Source organism: Chiloscyllium plagiosum, unplaced genomic scaffold (genome assembly GCF_037043375.1).
Source record: "Chiloscyllium plagiosum isolate Xiang-an unplaced genomic scaffold, Cpla_swu_hap1 HiC_scaffold_6, whole genome shotgun sequence".
Classification (NCBI taxonomy): domain Eukaryota; kingdom Metazoa; phylum Chordata; class Chondrichthyes; order Orectolobiformes; family Hemiscylliidae; genus Chiloscyllium; species Chiloscyllium plagiosum.
In genome coordinates this window covers 49,286,770-49,311,120 of record NW_028270144.1, presented here as the reverse complement: position 1 = coordinate 49,311,120, position 24,351 = coordinate 49,286,770, and the positions used below count along the sequence as shown (strand labels likewise).

The 24,351-nt window shown below is 41.9% G+C and overlaps 1 protein-coding gene across 2 annotated transcripts in view; it reads right to left on the bottom strand.

Moving 5' to 3' along the window:
* The window catches only part of uggt2 (UDP-glucose glycoprotein glucosyltransferase 2), a 374,691-nt gene that overhangs the window by 257,181 nt on the left and 93,159 nt on the right, over positions 1-24,351 (bottom strand). For both annotated transcript variants that reach the window (XM_043691460.2, XM_043691456.2), the window contains exon 10: positions 14,665-14,764. In XM_043691460.2, the coding sequence (XP_043547395.2) occupies positions 14,665-14,764 (100 nt within the window). The remainder of the gene's footprint in view (positions 1-14,664; positions 14,765-24,351) is intronic.

Sequence of the window (24,351 nt, the reverse complement as noted above, 5' to 3'; positions counted from 1 at the left end):
TAGCATAGCTTTGATAATAAAGGATAATATCAATGTGGTTGTGAGTAATCATATAGTGCAATGGATCACGATGTGGAATCAGTTTTGGTGAAAATAAGGAATAGCAAGGGACAGAAGTCATGTATGGATGTAATCTACAGACCCCTGAAGAATTTCCTCATTGTAGGACAAAGTACAAATCAGGAAATAATGGAGACATGTAAGAACAATCATTTGTGATTATAATTTGTCGACTGGTCAAATGGTATGGATAAGGTAACACAGAATTTGTATAGTTCATCAGAGACTGTTTCTTAGACCAGTAGAATCTACCTAGCAACATGCTAATGAGACAGGAATAGTAAGAGATCTTATATTTAAGCAATCTCTAGGGGATATTGATCACAGCATGGTAGTGTTTCAAATTCAGAGTAAGGGAGAGCAACCTGGGTCTGAAACCAGTGTCATCAACTTAAATAAGGGCAATACCAAAGGTATGAAGAAGTTGTATAAACCAAGCCAGAAAAATAGATTTAAGGGGTAAATCAGTGAATGAGCAAAGACAGACATTTAAGCATCTTGCTCAGTGAAACTTTCTTCCAATCAATATTAAGGATGAGAAGGATGAACCACACATGATTAACGAAGACAGTGCCCAATCAAAAACTAAGGCATACAAAGGAGTGAAATCTATTGGTTAAAATAAAGGAGAACATTGATTATGAAAGGAAATAGGCAGAAAAAAAAACAAACTGCAAGAGCTTTTACGGGCATACCAAAAAAATACAGTAGCTAAAGCGACTGTGGGACCCCTAGAGGATGTGCCTGGAGAACTGATAATGATATGATAGATAATTTGATAATAGATCGATAATAAACTAATATTGTGTTTGGGTCTTCTCAGTGAAGTACACTACAAACATGCCAAACATAACATTGAAGCAAAGTGCTAATGGTGAGGAAGTTTCCTGTAACAGTTTCTAACACGAGGGCCAAAAACTTTGAGAAATTAATGGAAGTTACCAGCACTTGACAGGTATATATGGGAAGTAACTGTAGAAGTAGTAGAGGCATTGAACAAAACATTCCACAACTCACTGGATTCTAGGAGCAATCTAGCGATTGGAAAATTCAAAATGTGACATCCCTGTACGAGAAGGGAGGGAGACAGAAAACCAGGAATCTGTTGGCCAGTTAGTCTAACATTGGTCATTGGGACAACACTACAGTCCATTATTAAGAAAAAGGTAGCAGGACATTTAGAAAACCTTAATACAATCAAACCAAATAAATATGGTTTTAGGAAAGGATAAACATGTTTGACAAATTTGCTTGCGTTCTTTGAGGATATAGCAAAGCAAAGTTGATAAAGGGGAACCAGTAGATCCAGTGCATTTGCATTTCTAGAATGTATTGAAAAATGTGCCACATAGAAGTTTACTGGAAAAGATAGGACCACACGGGATTTGGGCTATGTATTATCATGGATTGAGGATTGATTAACACACGGAAGACAAAAAACCAGGATTAACTGGTCTTTTTCATGTTGTAAAGACATAACTAGTGAAGTGCCACAAATCCTAGAGCCTTACTTATTTACTATCTGAAGTAAGAATCTGAAGAGGACAGAATGTTGCATATCTAATTTTGCTCGAGACAAAAATAGGTGAGAGGGCACATTTTGAGGGTGGCATGGTGTCTCAATGGTTAGCACTGCTTTCTCACAGCACCAGGGATCCAGGTTCATGTCCAGCCTCATTTGACCATATGCGTGGAGTTTGCACATTCTCCCTTTGTCTGCATGGGTTTTTTCTGGATGCTCTGGTTTCCTCCCATCGTTTAAAGAAATGCAGGTTAGTTGGTTTGGCCAAATTGCCCATAGTGTCCAGGGATGTGTAGGTTAGGTGTATTAGCCATGAGACACGCAGGGTTATCGGGATAGGAGAGGGATGAGTTTGGGTAAGATGTTCTTCAGAGAATTGGTGTGGACTTGTTGGGCAGAATATCCCGTTTCTATGAATTCTACATGGGGATATAGACTGAGTGAGTGGGTAAAACTTTGGCAGGTGAAGTTTGATGTATAGTTAGGGCTCTGTACCCATATATATGCAGTTATGCACTTTGATAGAGAGAATCAAAAGATAGATGAGTATTTAAATGGTGAGATAATCCAAAAAGTGCAGAACAGAAGGATATGAGTGTTCTTGAGAATGAAATAGATGATGTTATCTAGTAATTATGAAGGTAAATAGAATTTTGTCCTTTATTGCTAGGGTGGGGGTGTATTGGAGTTTAAAACTAGTGAAACCTTTTTACAACTGTACACTGTTATGGTGAGGCTGCAGCTGGAATACAATGTACAGTTTTGGTCCCTCTATCTCAGAAAGGTTATATTGGCCCTGGAGCCAATTCAGAAGAGATTCACTAGGTTGATTCCTGGAATGAAGAAGTTGACTTACAAAGAATGGCTAAAACAGGGTAGGCCTTTATTTATTAGATTTTAAAAGAATGAGGGATGATCATATTGAAACGTAGATGATTCTGAGGGGTCTTGAAACAGAGTAGATGCTGAAAAGAGGTTCCCACTAGTCGGGTCATCTAGAACTAGGGGAATGGTGATCAATAAGGGGGCACTCATTTAAAGCTGAAATGCAAAGAAATTCCATACATAACAGTGTAGCAAATGTCTGGAGTTCTCTTCCCAGAGGGTTTTGGAGGATAGATCATTGAATGTATTTAAAGAGGAATTAGACAGACCTTTGAAATGTCAAAGAGTTGAGGGCTACAAGGAGTAGGAGCAAGTGAGGACTGCAGATGCTGGAGATCAGAGCTGAAAATGTGTTCCTGGAAAAGCGCAGCAGGTCAGGCAGCATCCAAGGAGCAGGAGAATTGACGTTTCGGGCATGAGCCCTTCTTCAGGAAGGGCTCCTGAAGAAGGGCTCATGCCCGAAACATCGATTCTCCTGCTCCTTGGATGCTGCCTGACCTGCTGCGCTTTTCCAGCAACACATTTTCGGCTAGAAGGAGTAGGCATGAAAGAGGATTGCAGACCTGTTGCAGATCAGCCATGAACTCATAGAATGGTGGGCAGGTTTAAGTGGATGCCAATTTTTATGACATTCTAAATCACCCAATCTTTGCTCCCTGCTGAAAGCACTCATTTGACATAAAATTCTCCACTATCTATTGCAACCCTCGGCTCAATACAGCACTGACAGATAGCCTGAAATTAATACAGAGTTGAGATAAATATATGGGGAGGTACATGAGCACAACAGGGCTGCAACCAAGCCGAAAGCAAAGCAATGCTTTGTGTAACTCTTTTATTGTTTGCAAGAATGACCCTGACATTCTGGTCACTTTTGATTTCAATTCACCATATCACTTTCACTTCATCTCTTATGCTAAAAACTTAAAGCATCTTTCCAGCAAAGCTCAACGCAAACTGGAGGAACAGCCACTTGAGCACTTTTCCACTTGAGCACACCACCACCTCCTGATTTCAATACTGATTTCAACAACTTTAGACCATGAGCTCTATCTTTCATTTTTATTACATCCCCTTCCATTTCAATGTCTTAAGTTTACTCTCAGTAGAGCTGACCTATTTTCTGCCATTAACATCTATTATTCAATGATATCTCTTCTCTATTACCCTTCGCACTCACCTTTACTGACTGTTATACTTGGTCCTTTGCTCCCTTTCTCAACAGAATAGATTAGATTAGATTACTTACAGTGTGGAAAAAGGCCCTTCGGCCCAACAGGTCCACACCGACTTGCCGAAGCGCAACTCATGCAGACCCTACATTTACCCCTTCACCTAACACTACGGACAATTTAGCATGGCCAATTCACCTAATTTGCACATTTTTGGACTGTGGGAGGAAACCGGAGCACCCGGAGGAAACCCACGCAGACACGGGGAGAATTTGCAAACTCCACACACAGTCGCCTGAGGTGGGAATTGAACCCGGATCTCTGGCGCTGTGAGGCAGCAGTGCTAACCACTGTGCCACCGTGCCGCCCATCTTTTCATTTCCCTATAATTCTGAAGAAGAGTCATATCGGATTTGAAACATTAATTCTGTTTCTTTCCACAGATGCTATCAGACCTGCTGAGGTTTTCTCGCACCTTCTATTTTTTTCTTCAGGTTTCCAGCATCCACAGTAATTTGCTTTAATTACAAGAGTTAAGGATGCTTTATCTGGCAGAGATCGCAGCCAAATGTTGCTGCAAAGGACTTGGCAAGCACATTAATGGACTTGCAGGCAGTAGCAGCCCTGTGGATATTAACATGTTAGGTACACTGGCTGACCTGTCACACAGATCCCCAACTCCATCAATGTACACTTTTAATGCATTAGCAATGACGATTGCATGAATTAGCCATCCATACTTTGAGACCTGAATGAGTCTTTTCCCAGTGTTACCTTTCAGATTGAGCAAATCGTTTATTCAGAATGATACACTTCAAGCTGACTACTTGAACTCAGGATTTAGTTGAGGATTCACCAAATAACAAGCTTTTTATATCTATCCCTGTGCAAAAGTCACATGTGTGTTAGTTTGCAACCTGACCAATCAGCAAGTTGTTACTATGCTGAACTCTCCTGACCCACAATAAAAGGTGCCAGTTCATTTGGACAGAATGTCCCGAAAGCATTGCCTTACATACATCAGCCAACTTCCCTGGTTTTACAAAGCTGCAAACTCCTTTTATATTCTCCTCATTTTAAAAGTGTCCACTGTCTTCCTTTTCAGTCCATAGGCCAAAGATAGAACTATGTATATATCTGTATATTTGTATATGTTCTCCACCACTAAAAGAAATGAAACACTATTTTTAAATGCATTTCATCACCAGGTGTGTGATACACAGACCACAAAATATGAGACTTGTGTCCATTCATCTTTTATGCAAAGGTACAGAAGTATTCTCAAATTCTTAGATGGAAATGTGTTGCTGGAAAAGCGCAGCAGGTCAGGCAGCATCTAGGGAACAGGAGAATCGACGTTTCGGGCATTAGCCCTTCTTCAGGAATGAGGAAAGTTGGTCCAGCAGGCTAAGATAAAAGATAGGGAGGAGGGACTTGGGGGAGGGGCGTCGGAAATGTGATAGGTGGAAAGAGGTCAAGGTGAGGGTGATAGGTCAGACTGGGGTGGGGGCGGAGAGGTCGGGAAGAAGATTGCAGGTTAGGAAGGCGGTGCTGAATTTGATGGATTTGACTGAGACAGGCTGGGGGGAGGGGAAATGAGGAAACTGGTGAAATCCGAGTTCATCCCTTCTGGTTGGAGGGTTCCTAGCCGGAAGATGAGGCGTTCTTCCTCCAACCGTCGTTTCGCTGTGGTCTGACGATGGAGGAGTCCAAAGACCTGCATATCCTTGGTGGAGTGGGAGGGGGAATTGAAATGTTGAGCTACAGGGTGGTTGGGTTGGTTGGTCCGGGTGTCCCAGAGGTGTTCCCTGAAACTCTCCGCAAGTAGGCGGCCAGTCTCCCCAATATAGAGGAGGCCACATCAGGTGCAAAGGATGCAATAGATGATATGTGTGGAGGTACAGGTGAATCTGTGGCGGATATGGAAGTTTCCTTTGGGGCCTTGGAGGGAGGTGAGGGGGGAGGTGTGGGCGCAAGTCTTGCACCTCCTGCGGTTGCAGGGGAAGGTGCCGGGAGTGGAGGTTGGGTTGGTGGGGGGTGTGGATCTGACGAGGGAGTCACGGAGGGAGTAGTCTTTACGGAATGCTGATAGGGGAGGGGAGGGAAATATATCGTTGGTGGTGGGGTCCGTTTGGAGGTGGCGGAAATGGCGGAAGATGATGCGATGTACATGGAGGTTAGTGGGGTGGTAGGTGAGGACCAGTGGGGTTCTGTCCTGGTGGCAGTTGGAGGGGCGGGGTTCAAGGGCGGAGGATCGGGAAGTGGAAGAGATGCGGTGGAGGGCATCGTCGACCACGTCGGGGGGGAAATTGCGGTCCTTGAAGAAGGAGGCCATCTGGGATGTGCGTTTTTGGAACTGGTCCTCCTGGGAGCAGATGCGGCGGAGTCGAAGGAATTGGGAGAATGGGATGGCGTTTTTACAGGGGGCAGGATGGGAGGAGGTGTAGTCCAGGTAGCTGTGGGAGTCGGTTGGTTTGTAGTAGATGTCCGTGTTGATTCGGTCGCCTGAGATAGAAGTAGAAAGGTCGAGGAAGGGGAGGGAGGAATCTGAGACTGTCCAGGTGAATTTGAGGTCGGGGTGGAAGGTGTTGGTGAAGTGGATGAACTGTTCAACCTCCTCGTGGGAGCACGAGGCGGCGCCGATACAGTCATCGATGTAGCGGAGGAAAAGGTGGGGGATGGGGCCAGTGTAGTTGCGGAAGATGGATTGTTCCACATATCCTACGAAGAGGCAGGCATAGCTGGGGCCCATGCGGGTGCCCATGGCTACTCCTTTCGTTTGGAGGAAGTGGGAGGATTGGAAAGAGGCGGAAGATGGATCCTCCCTCCCCTTCCACGACCTTTCTAATTCTATCTCAGGCGACCGAATCAACACGGACATCTACTACAAACCAACCGACTCCCACAGCTACCTGGACTACACCTCCTCCCATCCTGCCCCCTGTAAAAACGCCATCCCATTCTCCCAATTCCTTCGACTCTGCCGCATCTGCTCCCACGAGGACCAGTTCCAAAAACGCACATCCCAGATGGCCTCCTTCTTCAAGGACCGCAATTTCCCCCCCGACGTGGTCGACGATGCCCTCCACCGCATCTCTTCCACTTCCCGATCCTCCGCCCTTGAACCCCGCCCCTCCAACCGCCACCAGGACAGAACCCCACTGGTCCTCACCTACCACCCCACTAACCTCCATGTACAGCGCATCATCCGCCGCCATTTCCGCCACCTCCAAACGGACCCCACCACCAAGGATATATTTCCCTCCCCTCCCCTATCAGCATTCCGTAAAGACCACTCCCTCCGTGACTCCCTCGTCAGATCCACATCCCCCACCAACCCAACCTCCACTCCCGGCACCTTCCCCTGCAACCGCAGGAGGTGCAAGACTTGCGCCCACACCTCCCCCCTCACCTCCCTCCAAGGCCCCAAAGGAAACTTCCATATCCGCCACAGATTCACCTGTACCTCCACACATATCATCTATTGCATCCTCTGCACCCGATGTGGCCTCCTCTATATTGGGGAGACTGGCCGCCTACTTGCGGAGCGTTTCAGGGAACACCTCTGGGACACCCGGACCAACCAACCCAACCACCCTGTAGCTCAACATTTCAATTCCCCCTCCCACTCCACCAAGGATATGCAGGTCTTTGGACTCCTCCATCGTCAGACCACAGCGAAACGACGGTTGGAGGAAGAACGCCTCATCTTCCGGCTAGGAACCCTCCAACCAGAAGGGATGAACTCGGATTTCACCAGTTTCCTCATTTCCCCTCCCCCCAGCCTGTCTCAGTCAAATCCATCAAATTCAGCACCGCCTTCCTAACCTGCAATCTTCTTCCCGACCTCTCCGCCCCCACCCCAGTCTGACCTATCACCCTCACCTTGACCTCTTTCCACCTATCACATTTCCGACGCCCCTCCCCCAAGTCCCTCCTCCCTATCTTTTATCTTAGCCTGCTGGACCAACTTTCCTCATTCCTGAAGAAGGGCTAATGCCCGAAACGTCGATTCTCCTGTTCCCTAGATGCTGCCTGACCTGCTGCGCTTTTCCAGCAACACATTTCCATCTCTGATCTCCAGCATCTGCAGACCTCACTTTCTCCTTCTCAAATTCTTAACCTACTCTACCATTTTTTATATTGTGGACAATACATCTTCTATTAGATTCTGACACATTATCTTTTCCAGCCATGTGCACAAATTTTACATTGAATGGCTGAATCAATAAGCTCCATTTGAACAATCTTGCATTTCAAATTTTGAAGAGTCAATAATACTCCTATTGATATTGGCTTAATTTCTTCATTCCTAACTCAGCATCTTGTAACAAGACTACACCTACCTCCAATTCAATACTATTGTCGTTTCATAAGGTTGTCAACACCGGTTCTTTGATTAAAAATGTCTTCAGCTTCTCCACAGTTGACCTGGCATTCTGCTGACCATACCACCTTGACTGTTTTTGTAACAAATCTGTTGAAGATACAGACCTTGTGCTCAACTTAGGCACAGAGGAATCTTGGGGGTGCTTGTCCACAGATCCCTGAAGGTGGCAGGTCAGGTTAATAGGGTGGTTAAGTAGGCATATGGAAAATTTGCCTTTATCAGTTGTGACATAGATTAAAAGAACAAGGAAGTAATATTGGAGCTGTAAAGAACTTTATATAAGCCACAGCTGGAATACTGTGCTCAGTTCTCGTCACCACACAATTGCTGTTTATTTGTGTTGGGAGTCACACGTAGGCCAGACCTGGTAAGGATGATATTAGTGAACCAGATGGATTTTTCTGACAACCAACAATGGATTCAGAGTCGCCAATAGACTCTTAATTCCAGATTTTTTCATTTAATTCAAAGTCCACCACCTGCCCTTGCAGGATTCAAATCCAGATCCTCAGAACATTACCTAGGTCTCTGGGTTAGCAGTCCAGTGATAATACCACTATGTTGTTGCCCCCCTATTGGAAAGGATGTGATTCGCAAATGCGAAGGAGATTCACCAGGGTACTGCCTGGCATGGAGCATTTCAACAATGAAGAGAGGCTGGATAGGCTCAGGTTATTTTCTTTGCAGCAGAGAAGGTTGAAGGGGGACCTGACTGAGGTGTACTGTATAAGATTATGAGGGGTATGGGCAAAGTGGATTGAAAGCAGCTGTTCCCTTCAGTTGCAAGATCAATAATAGTGTAATTGAATCATACAATAAAAGCTCTTCAGCCTACCATGTCTATGTTGACCCACAAACTCCAAACTACACTAATCCCATTTACTTGCACTTGGTTCATAGCTTCCTACATCTTGCATTTTAAGTGCTTGTTAAAATGCTTCTTAAATATTGTGAGAATACTTTCTCAGGCAACATGTTCCACATTTCTACCACACTCTGGGTTAAAATATCTTTCCTCAGATCTCCCCTAAATGACTTACTCCTCAGCTTAAACTTATGTCCTCTGCTCTTATATGCATCTGCCATGGGGAAAAGGTCTGCCTCTCATAACTTGTATGCCTCAATCAGATCCTCCCTCAGCCTCCTCTGCTCCAAGGCAAATAAACCGAACCTACATAGTCTTGTTTCATAAGTGAGGTTTTTAATCCCAAGCAACGTCGAGGTGAATCTCCTCTGCACCCTCTCCAGTGTAATCACCTCCTTCTAATAGTGTGGCAAACAGAACTGCATGACGTTTTCCACCTGTGGCTTCACTCATGTTTTATAAAACAGTAATAAGACTTCCTTACTCCTATATTCTACAGCCCAGCTAATGAAGGCAAGCATCCCTTATGACTTTTTCATCATCCTGTCTACTTGTGCTGATAGCTTCAGGGATCTATGACTTGTACACCAAGGTCCCTTTGTTCCTCAGTGTTACCTTGGGACCATTCACGTGTATTACACATATTAGACCTCCCAAAATGCATCACCTCACGCTTCTCAGGATGGAATTTCATCTACCATTACTCTGCCCAATTACGAGTTGTTCAATATCAGAGTAGCCTTTGACTATCCTCCTCACTATCAACAACACCAATTTTCCTGTCATATCTAACTTACTAACTATACCTTCAACATTTACATCCAAATTGTTCACGTACATATACATAACAAACAGCAAGGATCCCAGCACCAATCTCTATGGTAAACAGCTGGTGACTGGCTTCCATTCACAAAAATAACCCTCCACAATAACATTTAACCTCTTACTTGTAAGCCAATTTTGGATCCAGCTCACCAACTTGCCTTGAAATCCATAGGCTCCTACCTTTTGGACCAGTCTTCCAGGTCACACCTTGTCAATGTCCTCATGTAAATCCATGTAAACCACATTAAGCACTACCCTCACAATATAGAATCATAGAATTCCTAAAGCGTGGAAACAGGCCATTTAGCCGAACAAGTCCACACCGATCCTTTGAAGAGTAACCCACCCAGACCCATTCCCCAACCCTATTACTCTACATTTACCCCTGACTAATGCACCTAACCTACATATCCCTGAACACTATGGGCAATTTAGAATGGTCAATTCATTGAACCTGCACGTCTTGGATTGTGGGAAGAAATCAGAGCACCCAGAGGAAACCCACACAGACACTGGGGCTGGAATCGAACGCGTGTCCCTAGCACTGTGAGACAGCAGTGCTAACCATTGAGCCATGGTACTGCTACTGTGTCACTTTTTCAAAACACAAAATTAAATCAGTCAGAAAGGACTATAGTGGATAGTCCTTGACAGTTGGCTGATCATCCTATCCCTTCAGAATGTCCTGCAGCTCCTTTCAGACACCCCTGACCCTGGTATCAGGGAGACAACAAATTGACAGAATCTCCTGTCAGTTCCCCTTACAATCAAGTTCCCTAACACTAAAGGGAAGCACCTTTTTTTTATTTCTAACCTCTACCCAGACTACCTGAGACATTCTCCCTCATTACTGCAGTGATGGTTTCTTTTGTCAGTAATGAGGAGACATAATTTTAAAGTGAAGAGCGGGAGGTTTAGAAAGGATTTGAAGAAAGATTTTTTTCACCCAGCTGGTGGTGGGTATCTGGACTGTACTGCAGCAGAGACAGGAAAGTTCACAACCTTTAAAAAGTACATGGATGACATGTCATGGCATTCAGAGCTACGGACCAATGCTGGGAGGTGGGATTTGTGTAGATAGGTTGGCTCGGATATGGTGGGCTCTTCTCTGCTGTATGACTCTGTGACTGATGAATTCCACTCATTCCACAAAATCTCATGATTCCCCACTTAGATTTTAAAATGGGGAAAATCTATTAGACAATTCATTTTTGCCATATTTGTCCTTGTACCTGATGAAGGGTTTATGCCTGAAACGTCAATTCTCCTGCTCCTCAGTTGCTGCCTGACCAGCTGTGCTTTTCCAGCACCACACTCTTGACTTGTGCTTTTATCTACCTATACAAAGTTACCTTGCACTGGATGTTACCTTCCCCTTTGCAAATTCATTCTTGGCCAGATTGATTATTAGCCTAGTTGAGAGCGTGGTGCTGGAAAAGCAACCAAGGAGCAGGAGAATTGACGTTTCAGGTATAAACTTATGCCCGAAATGTCAATTCTCCTGCTCCTCGGATGCTGCCTGACATGCTGTGCTTTTCCAGCACCACACTCTCGATTCTGATCTTCAGCATCTGCATTCCTCACTTTCCACTGGTCACAAAGCTAGCTAACCATACTTGTTTAAACAGGTCTTATAATTGCTTTACACAAATCTGTTATTCCCAGATTTTGCTGTACCATAAATATCATCTAAATAATCTACAATATTAGGAACGTCAGCTATTAGTTAATTCGATAGTCTTCGGAATATAATTGCAGCATTTTTAAACCCAAATGGTATCACTCGATATTGTCATAATCCATTTGTCGTAACAAAGATAGATATTTCTTTGGCAATTGATGTTAATGATACTTTCCAGTACCACTTCAACAGATCGGTGTTAGAAAGAGATGAAGTACTACATCTCCATTTAGATTAGATTACTTAGTTGGAAACAGACCCTTCGGCCCAACAAGTCCACACCGACTCTCCAAAGAGCAACCCACCCAGACCCATTCCCCTACATTTACCCCTTCACCTAACACTACAGGCAATTAAGCATGGCCAATTCACCTAACCTGCACATCTTTGGACTGTGGGAGGAAACCGGAGCACCCAGAGGAAACTCACACAGACACGGGGAGATTGTGCAAACTCCGCACAGACAGTTGCCCAAGGCAGGAATTGAACCCGTGTCTCTGACGCTGTGAGGCAGCAGTGCTAACCACTGTGCCACCGTGCCGCCCACTATTTACAAGCGAGTTTATTTCTCAGGCCTTAACCTGATAGGAATGTTGCTTCATTATTGCTGACTCTCCCATGTCCACAGCATACTAAGCTAACATAGTACTTCCAGGTGTATCTCTAAATGTTTAATTACATTTCCCAAGTAATAGTACTCGACACTCTCATTGACTTCACTCTAAATGTGATAATTTGTTATCCATCTGACCTAGTAATTCAGTAGTGACTAAGTGGTTTATGTGAGTTTCACTTTGTGAACATCTACCTCTTCTTCACTCTTATTGTCCCTGTCATCCTCCGTTACGTCTACTGCCTGACACATTTCTCTTATGTTCCCTGCATTGATATTGCTCCAACATGTTCACGTGACATAAACGATTCTTCATCCTATGATCAGTAGTTTATGTCAGATAAGTCACTTCACTAACCCTTCCAACTACTTTGCATGGACCACTAAATTTAATTTTCAGAGGTTTACTCTGAAAATTTATTTTCCCTGAAAACACACCATTACATTGTTTCTTGCCTGAATTGATGTCCTGCAGATTCTTTCAATTCTGCTTGTGAAGTTCATTAATGCTCTCGTGCTACTTTACATGATCCTGTGAGTCGAGACACAGAAGGACAGAATCCAACAATGTGGATTTGACTCTCCCCTTAAAACTTTCTCACCAACAAATTTTAATGGAACTCTTAGCTTACAACCATAGACCAATTCAAATGGACTAAATCCAGCAGAAAGATCCGAGAAATCTCTGGAATCAAATAGGAAGAATTCTAACACTTTTTCCCAATCCTGTGGGTATTTCTGAGAGTACGCCTTAAATCAGTTTCTTGAGAGTCTGATGGATCTTTCTAAAGCTTCCTGTGTTTGTGGATGATATGCAGTAGACAACTACTCTTTAAAACCCAGATTGCTGATTATGTACTAAAATATTTGTTTATGAAGAAAGGATTTCTAATTTATCTACCTTAAACTTGTACAAGTGAGTTAAAGTCATGACCCTCTTGGAACAGACTAAGATTTGCCATAAGAATCTATGTTTTCTTTTGAATTTTTAAAAAAGTTATAATATTTTCTTTGGTTTGTAAGAAATACCTTTTTATTTAGGTCTATTGCCTGAAAATGAGGACAACAGGCACCGTTTTAAAACAGAAGATGCACAAGGAGTTGTTTTAGCAAAACAGTGAACCTGACTGATGTAAATGAGAAAATGTCACTTTTTAGGGACATTGAGTCCAGATGAACTGGCATTATTGTTGTGGGTCAAGAGGGCTCAACGTAACAATTCTGATTGGTCAGGTTGTAACAACACTGTGAAGGGAATGGAAACAGTGAAGCAACGAACCCCCTTGGAGCTGGCTGCAACAATCTCTGTCTCTCCCTTTCTCTGGAAAGTTGCTGTCTCCAATTTTCTGTCAAAAGAGCAGAAAAACTGGATTCAGAGATGCTGAAAGAAATAATTCTAAAACAGAAGAAAAAAGACAGACCCTGGGTTCAACCAGTGAACATAGGACTGGTTTTTGCTGTACAGGTAACATTGTGACACAATCAAACCCATGTAGTTTTATGATTTGTGATGGTGATGCAAAATTGAGCTCTCCAACTCCCACAGTGTTTATGATTTTGTAGTTTCACCGTGTGTGCATGTGTGTCACTGTGTGTATATGTGTTTGTGTACACATGAGGAATGTCAGGTCAGTCATGATCCAATTGAATGATGGAGCAAGTTCAAGGGCTGAATGACCTACTCCTGTTCCTATTTCTTATGATCTTATCTTGGGCAGCTGCAGTTTAACTCTACCTTTCTCAGTACTGAACATGAAAAACATTTGTTTTATTACAACTCAAAATAGGGCAAAGAGTTTCCAGTTGAAAGTATTCTCCTCCACCTTTATCCAATAGCTATTCTAAAGTTACTTAAAAATGACATTGCTGACTGAATGTTTTTCTGTGTAGTCTCTTGGAGATACCAGAGAAATACTCAATGGATGTCAGCGCTATGCTTCACCCCACACCTCGACATTTGGTTTTGAGTGTTAGCCCTACTTAGAATAAAATATGATCAAGAAAATGCTAAGCTTTTCAACAAACTTAAATGAAACAACTGAAGAGAAGGAAAAGACAGTCTTTCAATGTTCAGTTCTCCTTTCCTCCAGAAACGTTGTCCTTGAATTATTTTATTCTGTCACTGCTTGATGAAAAATGTCTGGAAGATTCCATTCAACTATTATCTATCCTCCTACTACATGGAGCAGCACACCACCTTCTAGAATTATGACCTAAAATCCGCTGACACTTTTCAAATGCTTCAAAAATGATTCAATCTCATGCTTCAATATACACAATAAATTCACAAGCGTATTTGAAACAAAATAAGAAGAGAATTCTGGAAGATAACAAAGGTTTCTGGGTGAGTTGCAAGAACATTTTCCAGGTTGATTATTATTCTGGCACACATTTCCAAGTAGCATTTCTCTTTCTTAATGTCTGAAATGCTACTCCATGAATCCAGCCCTCTCAGGAGCAATGTAGAGTGTGCCACAAAGGGGACACTGATACTCCCATTTTCCATTGACAGTGATGCTATACTGATGGGCTATACAGAATGTGGATGAATATATAATACCTATATAAATTACAAACACTTTTTTCCTTTCTGAACCAATACCACATCACACATTCAGGCTGAAATAGATTGATAATACTCATTTACATACCTGGCTTTTGTTGGTAAGTTCTGACTAAAGTCTCTCATTAACTTCAAAGCATCATAAACAGGAGCAGAGAGAATGCGAGCTGCTGCTTGAAAACTTAGATCTAGAAAAAGAGCAAAAGAGATCATAGAATATTGTTTGCAATTTCCACCAATTAAGAAGGAATTCTGTAGATTAGACCCAGCTGGTAGCTCTATTGGAGAGGACACCTGCGTGAAAAGAGATATCCTGATTGCATTTAAAATACACAGAAGTGGAAACATTAAAATGAATGACAAAGAAATATTTGTTCTTTGGTAAGGAGACACTGGGGTCAATTTCCAGTGGTTCATTTCCTTGTTTAAGATCGGCCAAGTTGACTAAGATCAGAACTTGAACTGAAATGTTTGTTTAGAGCAAGATGCCAACTTGATAAATATGAAGTACAAATAAGGAATGACTGCTAAGAAGCTCAACATCGGGCCCGCTTGTGGCACAGAGGTAGTGTCCTTACCCCCTGAACCAAGTGACTTGAGTTCAATTTCCACCTCCTCCAGAGGTCTGTAATAACATCCCTGAACAGGTTGATTAGGAAAATAGGTTAAATGAAAAATCAAATGAAAGGAGGTGAAATATGAGGCTGAGTTCACTTAAAACATTCAAAGAATAATTAACAAAGATGTATTGAATTCTGGGGCCTAGTATATTGCATGTGCTCCAACCACTATCACCTTGTGGTTTACTGCCATTATTCCATATGCTTGACTTGGTCTAAGGACTAACCTGACTTACAGCAGTACAGGAAAGCCACTAGTGATTCTTAACAGGAAGAAGTCCTTATCTTAAGCACAACATAGTTTACTGGAAGACAGTAATCAGGTACATTACATTAATTGAATGTTATTACCATGACTACAGAAAGACTTGTGCCTATCAGTCCTCCCCGTCTGAGATCCTAAGACATTCTGACTTTCTCTACCCAAGTCTTTATGACACCATCAAATTGGATGGAGTTTATTACAGTCTCAGGACCATTAACGTCTACAGCACTAGCCCAAACATCCTCCCTGAACAACATCCAGGTAACTGGAAGTGAAGAAGGTACATTGGTCAAGATTTACAATGCTGCTTGAATGAATACTCATAAGTTCATGTTGTCTTGTTGCTGCAGTGTAGAAAGAGGCCATTCAGCTCATTAAGTCTGCACCAACCCTCCGAGGATATCCCACCCAGACCCACCCAACTCCCACTCTATCCCTATAACAATGCATTTAATCTGGCTAATCCATCCTACACCAGCCCCTACATCTCTTGACACTGCAAGGCAATTTAGCATTGCCAATCTACTTAACCTGCACCTCTTTGGATTGTGGGAGGAATCTGGAGCATCTGCAGGAATCCCACACAGGCATGGGGAGGACGTACAAACTCCACACAGACAATCACCCAAGGCTGCAAGCCTAGCATTAACCTCTGTGCCACCATGCTGCCTCTAAATAGTTGTCCCTTCACTCTGAGGCTGTGTCCTACAAGTGAAAACATCTTCATGTCCATTCTATCCAGGTCTGCCAATATTCTATACATTTTAATGCAATTTACCTTCATCTTTCTAAACTCCAAGTACAGAAATACAGAAATCAAGTACAGACCCAGAGTCCTCACCACTCAGCATATGACAAGCTCTTCATTCCATTCTTGTAAACCTCTTCTGGACCCCATCCAAGACAAGCACATCCCTTCTTAGATACGGAGTCCAAAACTGCTCACAACATTCCAAATGCTAGGTGATTGCTTTAGCACTGATATTTCACCATTGCTAAATTCTCAGGAATAAGTGCAAATTGTGATACTGATAACCACTTCCAAAAAATGAGGACGGCATCAATAATCTTTCAATCCTTGTTACTTGCAGAGAAAGTCAAAAATCTCACCACATCAGGTTATATTCCAGCAGGTTTGTTGGGCTATAACCCAGTGTCGTGTGAGTTTTGATTTTTGTCCACCCCAGCCCAACACGGCACCTCCACATCATGACTCGCACAGAAGTTAGTGAAAGATTGCAGAAATAGTGAGTGAGAAGATGTTGAACAATCTTTTTGTAGGGGGATCATTGCTGACAGATTAACCACAACAATACATGGCATTGAAGGTTGAATGAATACAGTCAGGTTGGACTGGCATATTCAGAAAGACCAGATCTAACATATAAATCCAATTGTTGCACAGAGAATATATGAGGTAGATTTGTAATACACACAAAGTGAGAAGAACCTGGATTTGAGTTGAATGCTGCAGATCGGGCTTTAAATTGTGAAAGTAATTTTTTAAACAAGCAAAACAATTTACAATGTGACAATCTAGAAATGTTCCTTACTAATCAAGATGTGCAGGGCAATGTTAAGTTACTTCCGGGTGAATGATTTACAAACGTGCCACAAAGCATATTATTTCAATAATTAAACACAACAGTAAAGGACACGTTAACACAGCTCCATTTTCAGCACTTTAATTGGTTGGTTTCCTCATGACACCACTCTATTGTGTCCAAAACTCCTTCCTTTCCACAGCAGTTACTCTATTATCACCTAACACTATGGGCTTTTACCTTATTTACCAGTCTCCTGCGCAGCACCTTGTCAAAGGCCTTCTGGAAAAACAAACAGATCATAGTCCCTAGCTCTTCTTTGTCTAACATGCTCCTCAAAGAACTGTAAGAAATGTCTCAGGCATGACCTCCCCTTAATGAAGCCATGCTGACTAAGCTCTATTTCACTATGAACTTCCAAATACTCCACAATCTCATCCTTAATAACAAACTCTCAAATCCTACCAACAACTGAGGTCAGGCTAACTGGCCTATAATTTCCCATCTTCTGCCTCCCGCCTTCCTTGCTTAAAAAAGGGTGGTGTGACCTTCTCTGACTCCAGTGATTGCTGACAGTTCACCCCCAATGTCTCTACAATCTCCTCAGCTATCTTCACACCTTACACTTTCCCCAGCACTTTCTTCTTAGTGATGCATACTCATCTCTGCCGCAACTCTCCTGGGGTTCTGGTATGCTACTGGTGTCTTCCACCGTGAAGACTGACACAACATACCTATTCAGTTCCTCTGTCATTTCTTTGTTCTCTATAATTACCACTTCTCCAGCCTCATTTTCCAGTTATCCAATGACCACTCTTGCCTCTCACCATTTATGTATTTTTTAAAATCTCTTACAATCTTCTTTTATATTATTGACTAGGTTACCCTCATTTTCATCTTCTGCCCCTTAATGCTTTTTAGCTGTCCTCTGCAGGTTTTTAAAAGGCTTCCTACTAATCTTCATCACATTATACGCTTTTTCTTTTGCTTTTATGCTGTACCTGACTTCCCTTATCAGTCATGGTTGTCTCATCCTCCCTTAGTGTGTCTCTTCTACCTTGGAATGAATTTCTGCCATGTCTCCTCAATTAACCCCAGAAACATCTGCCATTGCCAGTCCAATGTCTTCCCTGCTTACAGCCTTCTTCTTGGACTTCAATAATTTTAAATCATAACTTGTGTGCCTGTGTTGCCTTTTTTGTCTCTAGACAACAACTGTCACTAATGATTTTGCTTACTTTTTAACCTTCACTAGACATACTCTTTATTTCTTTATTTGCCCTACTATTGTTAATTTTAGGTGGCTCCTAATCACAGTTACTTGATGCAAGCAGTCAACAACTTGGTAGTAATTTTCTAGTAGTTTATCAAAAAGCAGCACTTTAGGTATGATACATTAGTTAATTAGACAAAGAAAGGAAATAGTATTATAGGAATCAAAAGTTACAGAAAAAAAGGCAGGGAAATGGATGTGAGAAATGTCAGATCAGCCATGATTCTACTGACGGACAGATCAGGCTGGAGGGACCAAACAGCTTACTCCTGTTCCTATTTCTTAATGTCTGAATGACCTGTGGCAAATGAGAACACTTTATCAATCCCAGAGCCATTCTGTAGAATAGACAAGTAGAGGCAGCGTATTCCCACAGCCCACTGTTGTGTTTTGTGGTGGTCTCAGCACCAAGTGTCTTGTTTTATCCTCAGGTTGATGCAAATCTTCCCCAAGGGGATGGTGTGGTTCACCTCTTTTAATCTTCTTTGTGCCTTCCTCCCCTCCTGTCCCTGTTAATATATCTCAATTTGGGATTACCTGTCTAAGCCCTCTTGGTCAATAGCCATGGGACAGCTACTCTTGATGATCTTTTTCCCTTGTCGACCCACATCTGAGGGTAGATTTTCATTCCTTCTCATACCAAAAGCTTAATGTTTTCAAAAACAATACACTATAATAGGGTGCATTTGGCAGCAGATAAATTATTGATGCCAGTTAAATGTACATCATGACCTCAGTGTTCCTTGTAATTCTTCCCTTTGTTTCATGTGCTCGAATTTTGGAAACTTAGTTCCGGTATAATAACTGTCAAATGAAATCTCATGCAACACAGTAAATATGAGCAAAATTCAGTTGCATTCTAACCAGAGCACCAAGACAATGGAGGAGCAAGTTTAAAAAGGTCATGGAAAGTGGGGAGAAATTTCATTCTTACTTTTGGGAATACAGGTAGAGATGGATGGACCTCTAGGAGACTGTTCTGCTGCAGAGAAACGTACCAACAATGACAGTGCAGTAAAGTCCTGAGTTGACCTGGTTGTTGAACAGTTGCTGTAAGGAACTGTGTTTCAAGTCAGTAATTTTGAAAAATAGAAAACCAGCACATAAAAACTAAGAATTTCTAGGTACAGGACAGGAATCCAAATTGTAGTATGGGGAAATTATTTCTACTTTCTACAAATTTCCAGTTCATAGAAAATGGTACAAAAGTAAAGTTAGACTCAGTTTAAAGAAAAATAAGGTATAGTCAAACAGCTTGGCCGAGATGAACTTACATGCAGGAAGTATCAATGACTGCACAACTTGGGTTCTGGAACTTGAGCAGTAGCTGTGGTCACTGATGTGCATTCATAAGGCAAGGAACTGTGTGGATAGCACACAGAGATAGGTGATCACACTACAAGTTAGGAGTAGGCAAGCAGATAGAGAATAGGTGACTGCCAGCGAGGTGAAGAGAAACAGGCAAGTAGCAAAGTCCCCAGAGGTCCCACTCACAAACTGGCTTCCATTTTGGATGCTGACAAATGCGATAAGTCCTCGAAGGAGTGCAGCAAGACATAGGCCGATGGCATCACATGTGGCCTTGCTGTATATGAGGGAAGGAAGATAAGTGAGAGCAGGAGTGATAGCAGACTCCTTGGTTAGGAGAGCATTCTGTGGCCACTGACATGACTCCAGGATGGCATGTTGCCTCCCTAGTGCCAGAATCGTGGATGACACAAGAATGCACGACATTCTTGTACGGAAGAGTGAACAGTCAGAGCTTGGGGTTTACATTGGTACCAACAACATGAAAATGAAAAGGGATGTGGTCCTGCAATCACAAGCCTGTTAAAAAAATTAGCCAGCAGGACAGTGTAACATACAAGAGAGTACAGAAAATGTAAGATAAAACAATGAAATGATGGTACACGGGAAGGACTTGATATTTCTGCTATGCTGGAACTGGCTCTGGAGGGCATGACACCTGTACAAAATAGATAGATATCACCTTACAGAGCAGAGCTCGAGTTCCTTGCAGGGCATCTGACTGGTGCTGTTGGGGAGGATTTAAATTCACGTAGCAGATGTGCTGGAACCAGGAGAAAATATCAAGAAACAATATCAGAGTGCACAAAATGCTGGGAGAGGCAGCTAGTGCTAAAATAGAGAATAGTAAGTTAATAAGTTGAGTTGGAGGAAGAGAGAAAGTAGTAAGTATAAATCAGGGTTACATTGCATGTATGTGAATACATAGAGTTGAAAAGTGTGGTGCTAATAAAATTGAGGAGTTAGAGGTGCAGATTATATGGTGGGATACAGATGTTGTGGTGATAACAGGGTCTGGGTGTTAAATATTCCTGAATAAGGTTTTTTGGATAAGATAGTAAATCAAAAGTAAAGACAGTGATTAAGGAGAGCACTGCAGTGCTGGAGAAAAAGGGTGGTGTTTAAGGACGGATCGAATTGACTTCAGCTAAGGAACAAAAAGGATACAATTACAAATTCGGTGTAACTTCAGACCACCCTAATCCTCACCCGAACTCTAATTCCACCCCAATTCATTCAGAGGAAAAACTTGCAGGCAATTTCAAATGGAACTTAATTGAGTATAATGAGGGGCTTGAATTTCATTAATATTGACAGGGACAGTGATTATAGTCAAAAATGTGGCGCTGGAAAAACACAGCCAATCAGGCAGCATCCAAGGAGCAGGAGGGTCAACATTTCAAGCATATGCTCTTCATCAGGAGAGTGGGTGTGTTTGCATGCGCGTGTTGGGGGGCAAGGGGCCTGAGAGACAAATGGGAGGGAGATGGGGCTGGACTAAGGTAACTAGGAATGTGATAGGTAGATGAAAGTGGGGCTGATGGTGATATGTTAGATTGGAAAATGGAGCAGATAGGTGGGAAGGATGTTTCAAGAGAGGACAATTCAGGACAGTTCAAGAGAGCTGTGCTGGGTTGGAGGGTTGGATGTACGATAAGGTTGGGGGAGGGGAAATGAGGAAACTGTTGAAATTGACATTGGAGGGTTCCAAGGAAGATGAGGTGTTTTTCCTCCAGGCATCGGGTGACTAGAATTTGATGGTGGAGGCAGCCCAGGCATGGCCTTAGCAGATGGGAGGGGAGTTGAAGTGTTCGGCCACAGGGCAGTGGGGTTGATTGGTGCATGTGTCCCGGAGGTGTTCTCTGAAACATCCCATCAGTTAGCATCTTGTCTCCCCATGTACAGAGGAACCTCGATTATCCAAATACTGATTATTCAAATTTCAGATTATCTGAAGAAAATTTCAAGGTCCTGCAAAAACGTTACACAAAGAGGTAAGTGTATTCGATTCACCTGTACTGAAGATGTGAAAACGCTGGCAAAAACAAAGAAACACAAGCAGCTCAAGCATCACAGACTGGATATTTTTTAGGTATGGGTTGGTACACAGACTTTTGCAAAAGTAAGTGTTTTGCAGTAATCCCGTCACTTTACCAGGCCATTCATGAAAAACATTGTTGAGAATGTAAATGTGTGCGCGAGACAGGGTTCTGTCTTTCTATTGTGACACTGAGATTCCAGAAACTGATAAATGCTCTTGTGATTGTAGAAGCTGTTCGGAACCTTGTTTACTGCGGTCTTCACCACTCCTTGCCAAATGCTAACTACTGCAGCATTTTTAACAAATTTTCTCGGGTTTTCATTGTTTTATTTTGTCCATCATGTGAAACCTGTGGTCTCTTGGCCTCAATACTTTAAAACTATTGTTTTAAACAAATTCTCTGGTAGAGCACAGCATTAGATCAGCATTGCTTCCCTTGACTAAGATAAAATCGATTATCTAAATAATCAATTTTCCGAACAAAAGAGTGCCCACCCATTTCGTTCGGATAATCAATGTTCCTCTTTATAGGGCAGCATGATACAGTTTTTCCTAGACTGTGTTCAGGAGAATTTCCTACAGCAGTATGTCTGCCCAGACCAACAAGAAAGAAGGCTCTGCTAGATCTGGTTCATGAGAATGAGGTGAATCAAGCTGATCAGTGATAGTGGTGGAAAATTTATATAACTGTGATCACTGTACCATAAGATTCAGGATAGAATGGGACCAAAGTTTGCTTGGAAAACTGTAGCTGAACAATGGGCTACTTTCAAAGAGGAAACAAGATTGAGCACAATCAATATATATTCCCTCAAAAGAGAAAAATAGGGCAAACAAATCAAGAGCTTCCTGTCTTAGTCAAATCACTCATACACAGATGCAGTGAGCCGTAAGGATAAACCCTGTTAGTTGGTCCCTTTCAAGATGACAGAGGAGCTATGTGACCTGCTAGTCCAATCAAGAAAGGAGTGCGTAATCTGCACAAGATGAACAGTTGAATCAGGGAGCTCGGCGTGCAAGAATTGTGTACTGTACTCTTTAAATAAATGTTATTAGTTGCATTAAATTATGTTTTAAATTAACCAGCATATCCAAGGTTTGAAGTTTTTACACCTATCATATATATCACCTGGCAGTTCACTGCTTATTAAAAATGCCTTTTTAGCTTGCTTTCCATTAAGGCCATATGATTATGCACAGTGGCTGGTCCAGTAGATGCAAGTTTTTTTGATAGAATCACCTTTGTTAAGGACAACTATTGCAGTTCCTCTGTCACGTTCACTGATATGTATGCCCAGGTGGACTTGAGACCTCACAACATTGCCAGACAATCATGTTTCATGTGAAAATTGAACAAGTTGTTCAGAATTCCACAAGTACTAGATGAGCTCGCACACCTTCAAGGATTTACTGTCTTCTATGGATACAGATTTGTGGTGGCATAGCTGCAAGTACAGGAGTTTTTAACTCAACAAATATCTCTTTGCATTTGATGTGGGACAAAGGCCCACTAACGTTGAACCAAACGGCTCATTTTCAAAATGCACATGGTCAGACAGCTTTATCATATGTTTATTCGTATCAATTGTGTTGCTAATTGTACTGCCAAATTACTTATGCTTAAATGAGTTTACGGTGTGATCATCTTTTAAATTAGATTATGATGTGGTCATCTACTGAAGCAATATAAGAGCACAAATAAATCAAATCAAAAAATGAAAATAACTTCATACTTCAGACTAGGCACAGAGTAGGGAATGCTGTAAATAGTCACCCTATTACCAATCTGTTCAATATTATTTCACATAAACACCATTTCATTTGTGGGCATTTAACATTATCATGACATTTAGAAATAAAAACTGGCACAAACTTGAGTTCAGTGTAATTTTGATTATGATTAGTATTATTGTCTCAATTTTTGTGTGTCAGTATATTATGTTAATAGACGACCATACCATAAACTGGACCATTGACAGCTCCAAGTGCTCCAAAGTATTGAAAGTGAGATTACAAATATAAATGCCTGCTTTGTAAGAAATTAAAGGAAGTTACATGTCATGAATGAGTTTGTTATCATCAAGGCAGACTGTTTGAAATAAAATTGTAAATATTTCTCCAATTTCTCCAATCCACTTAACCTCCTTCATAAACATGCTTTCCCTTCTCCAATTTAATTTCTCTTTCATAACAGAAGCAGCCCTGGATTTTCTTGTCCTACCTTCGTACTTTATGGGAATACAGTTCAACTGTATTCAAATTCTCTCTTCTCCAACATGATGCAGTTAAATTTTTCCTGCGAACCTTTGATCATTACTCATCTGACTCAGATTCACCTCAATTAGGTCAGCACACTTATCACATCTCTAATGTTTTCCAGTTCTGATGAAAGGTCATCAACCCCAAATGTTCCCTCCCCACAGATAATACCGAATATATTGGGTATTTCCAGCAATTTATGTTTTTGTTCCATAAGATGATACGAGGCACCAGTGGACTGCAAATGAAAGGTGAAAAATTCTAGATGTATAGTCGAATTTTACTTGGATTTCACTGATACATTAACCCATTGAAGATTACAATGGTAGCCAATACTATGAAATAACATGCAACATATTGTACTCCTTCAACTTTCTGGTGAAAGAAATGAAATTATTGAGTGACGCACAATTAGACTTAAAATTCAATCAAGTGAGAAATGTATAAAACACTATTTTGCAATTT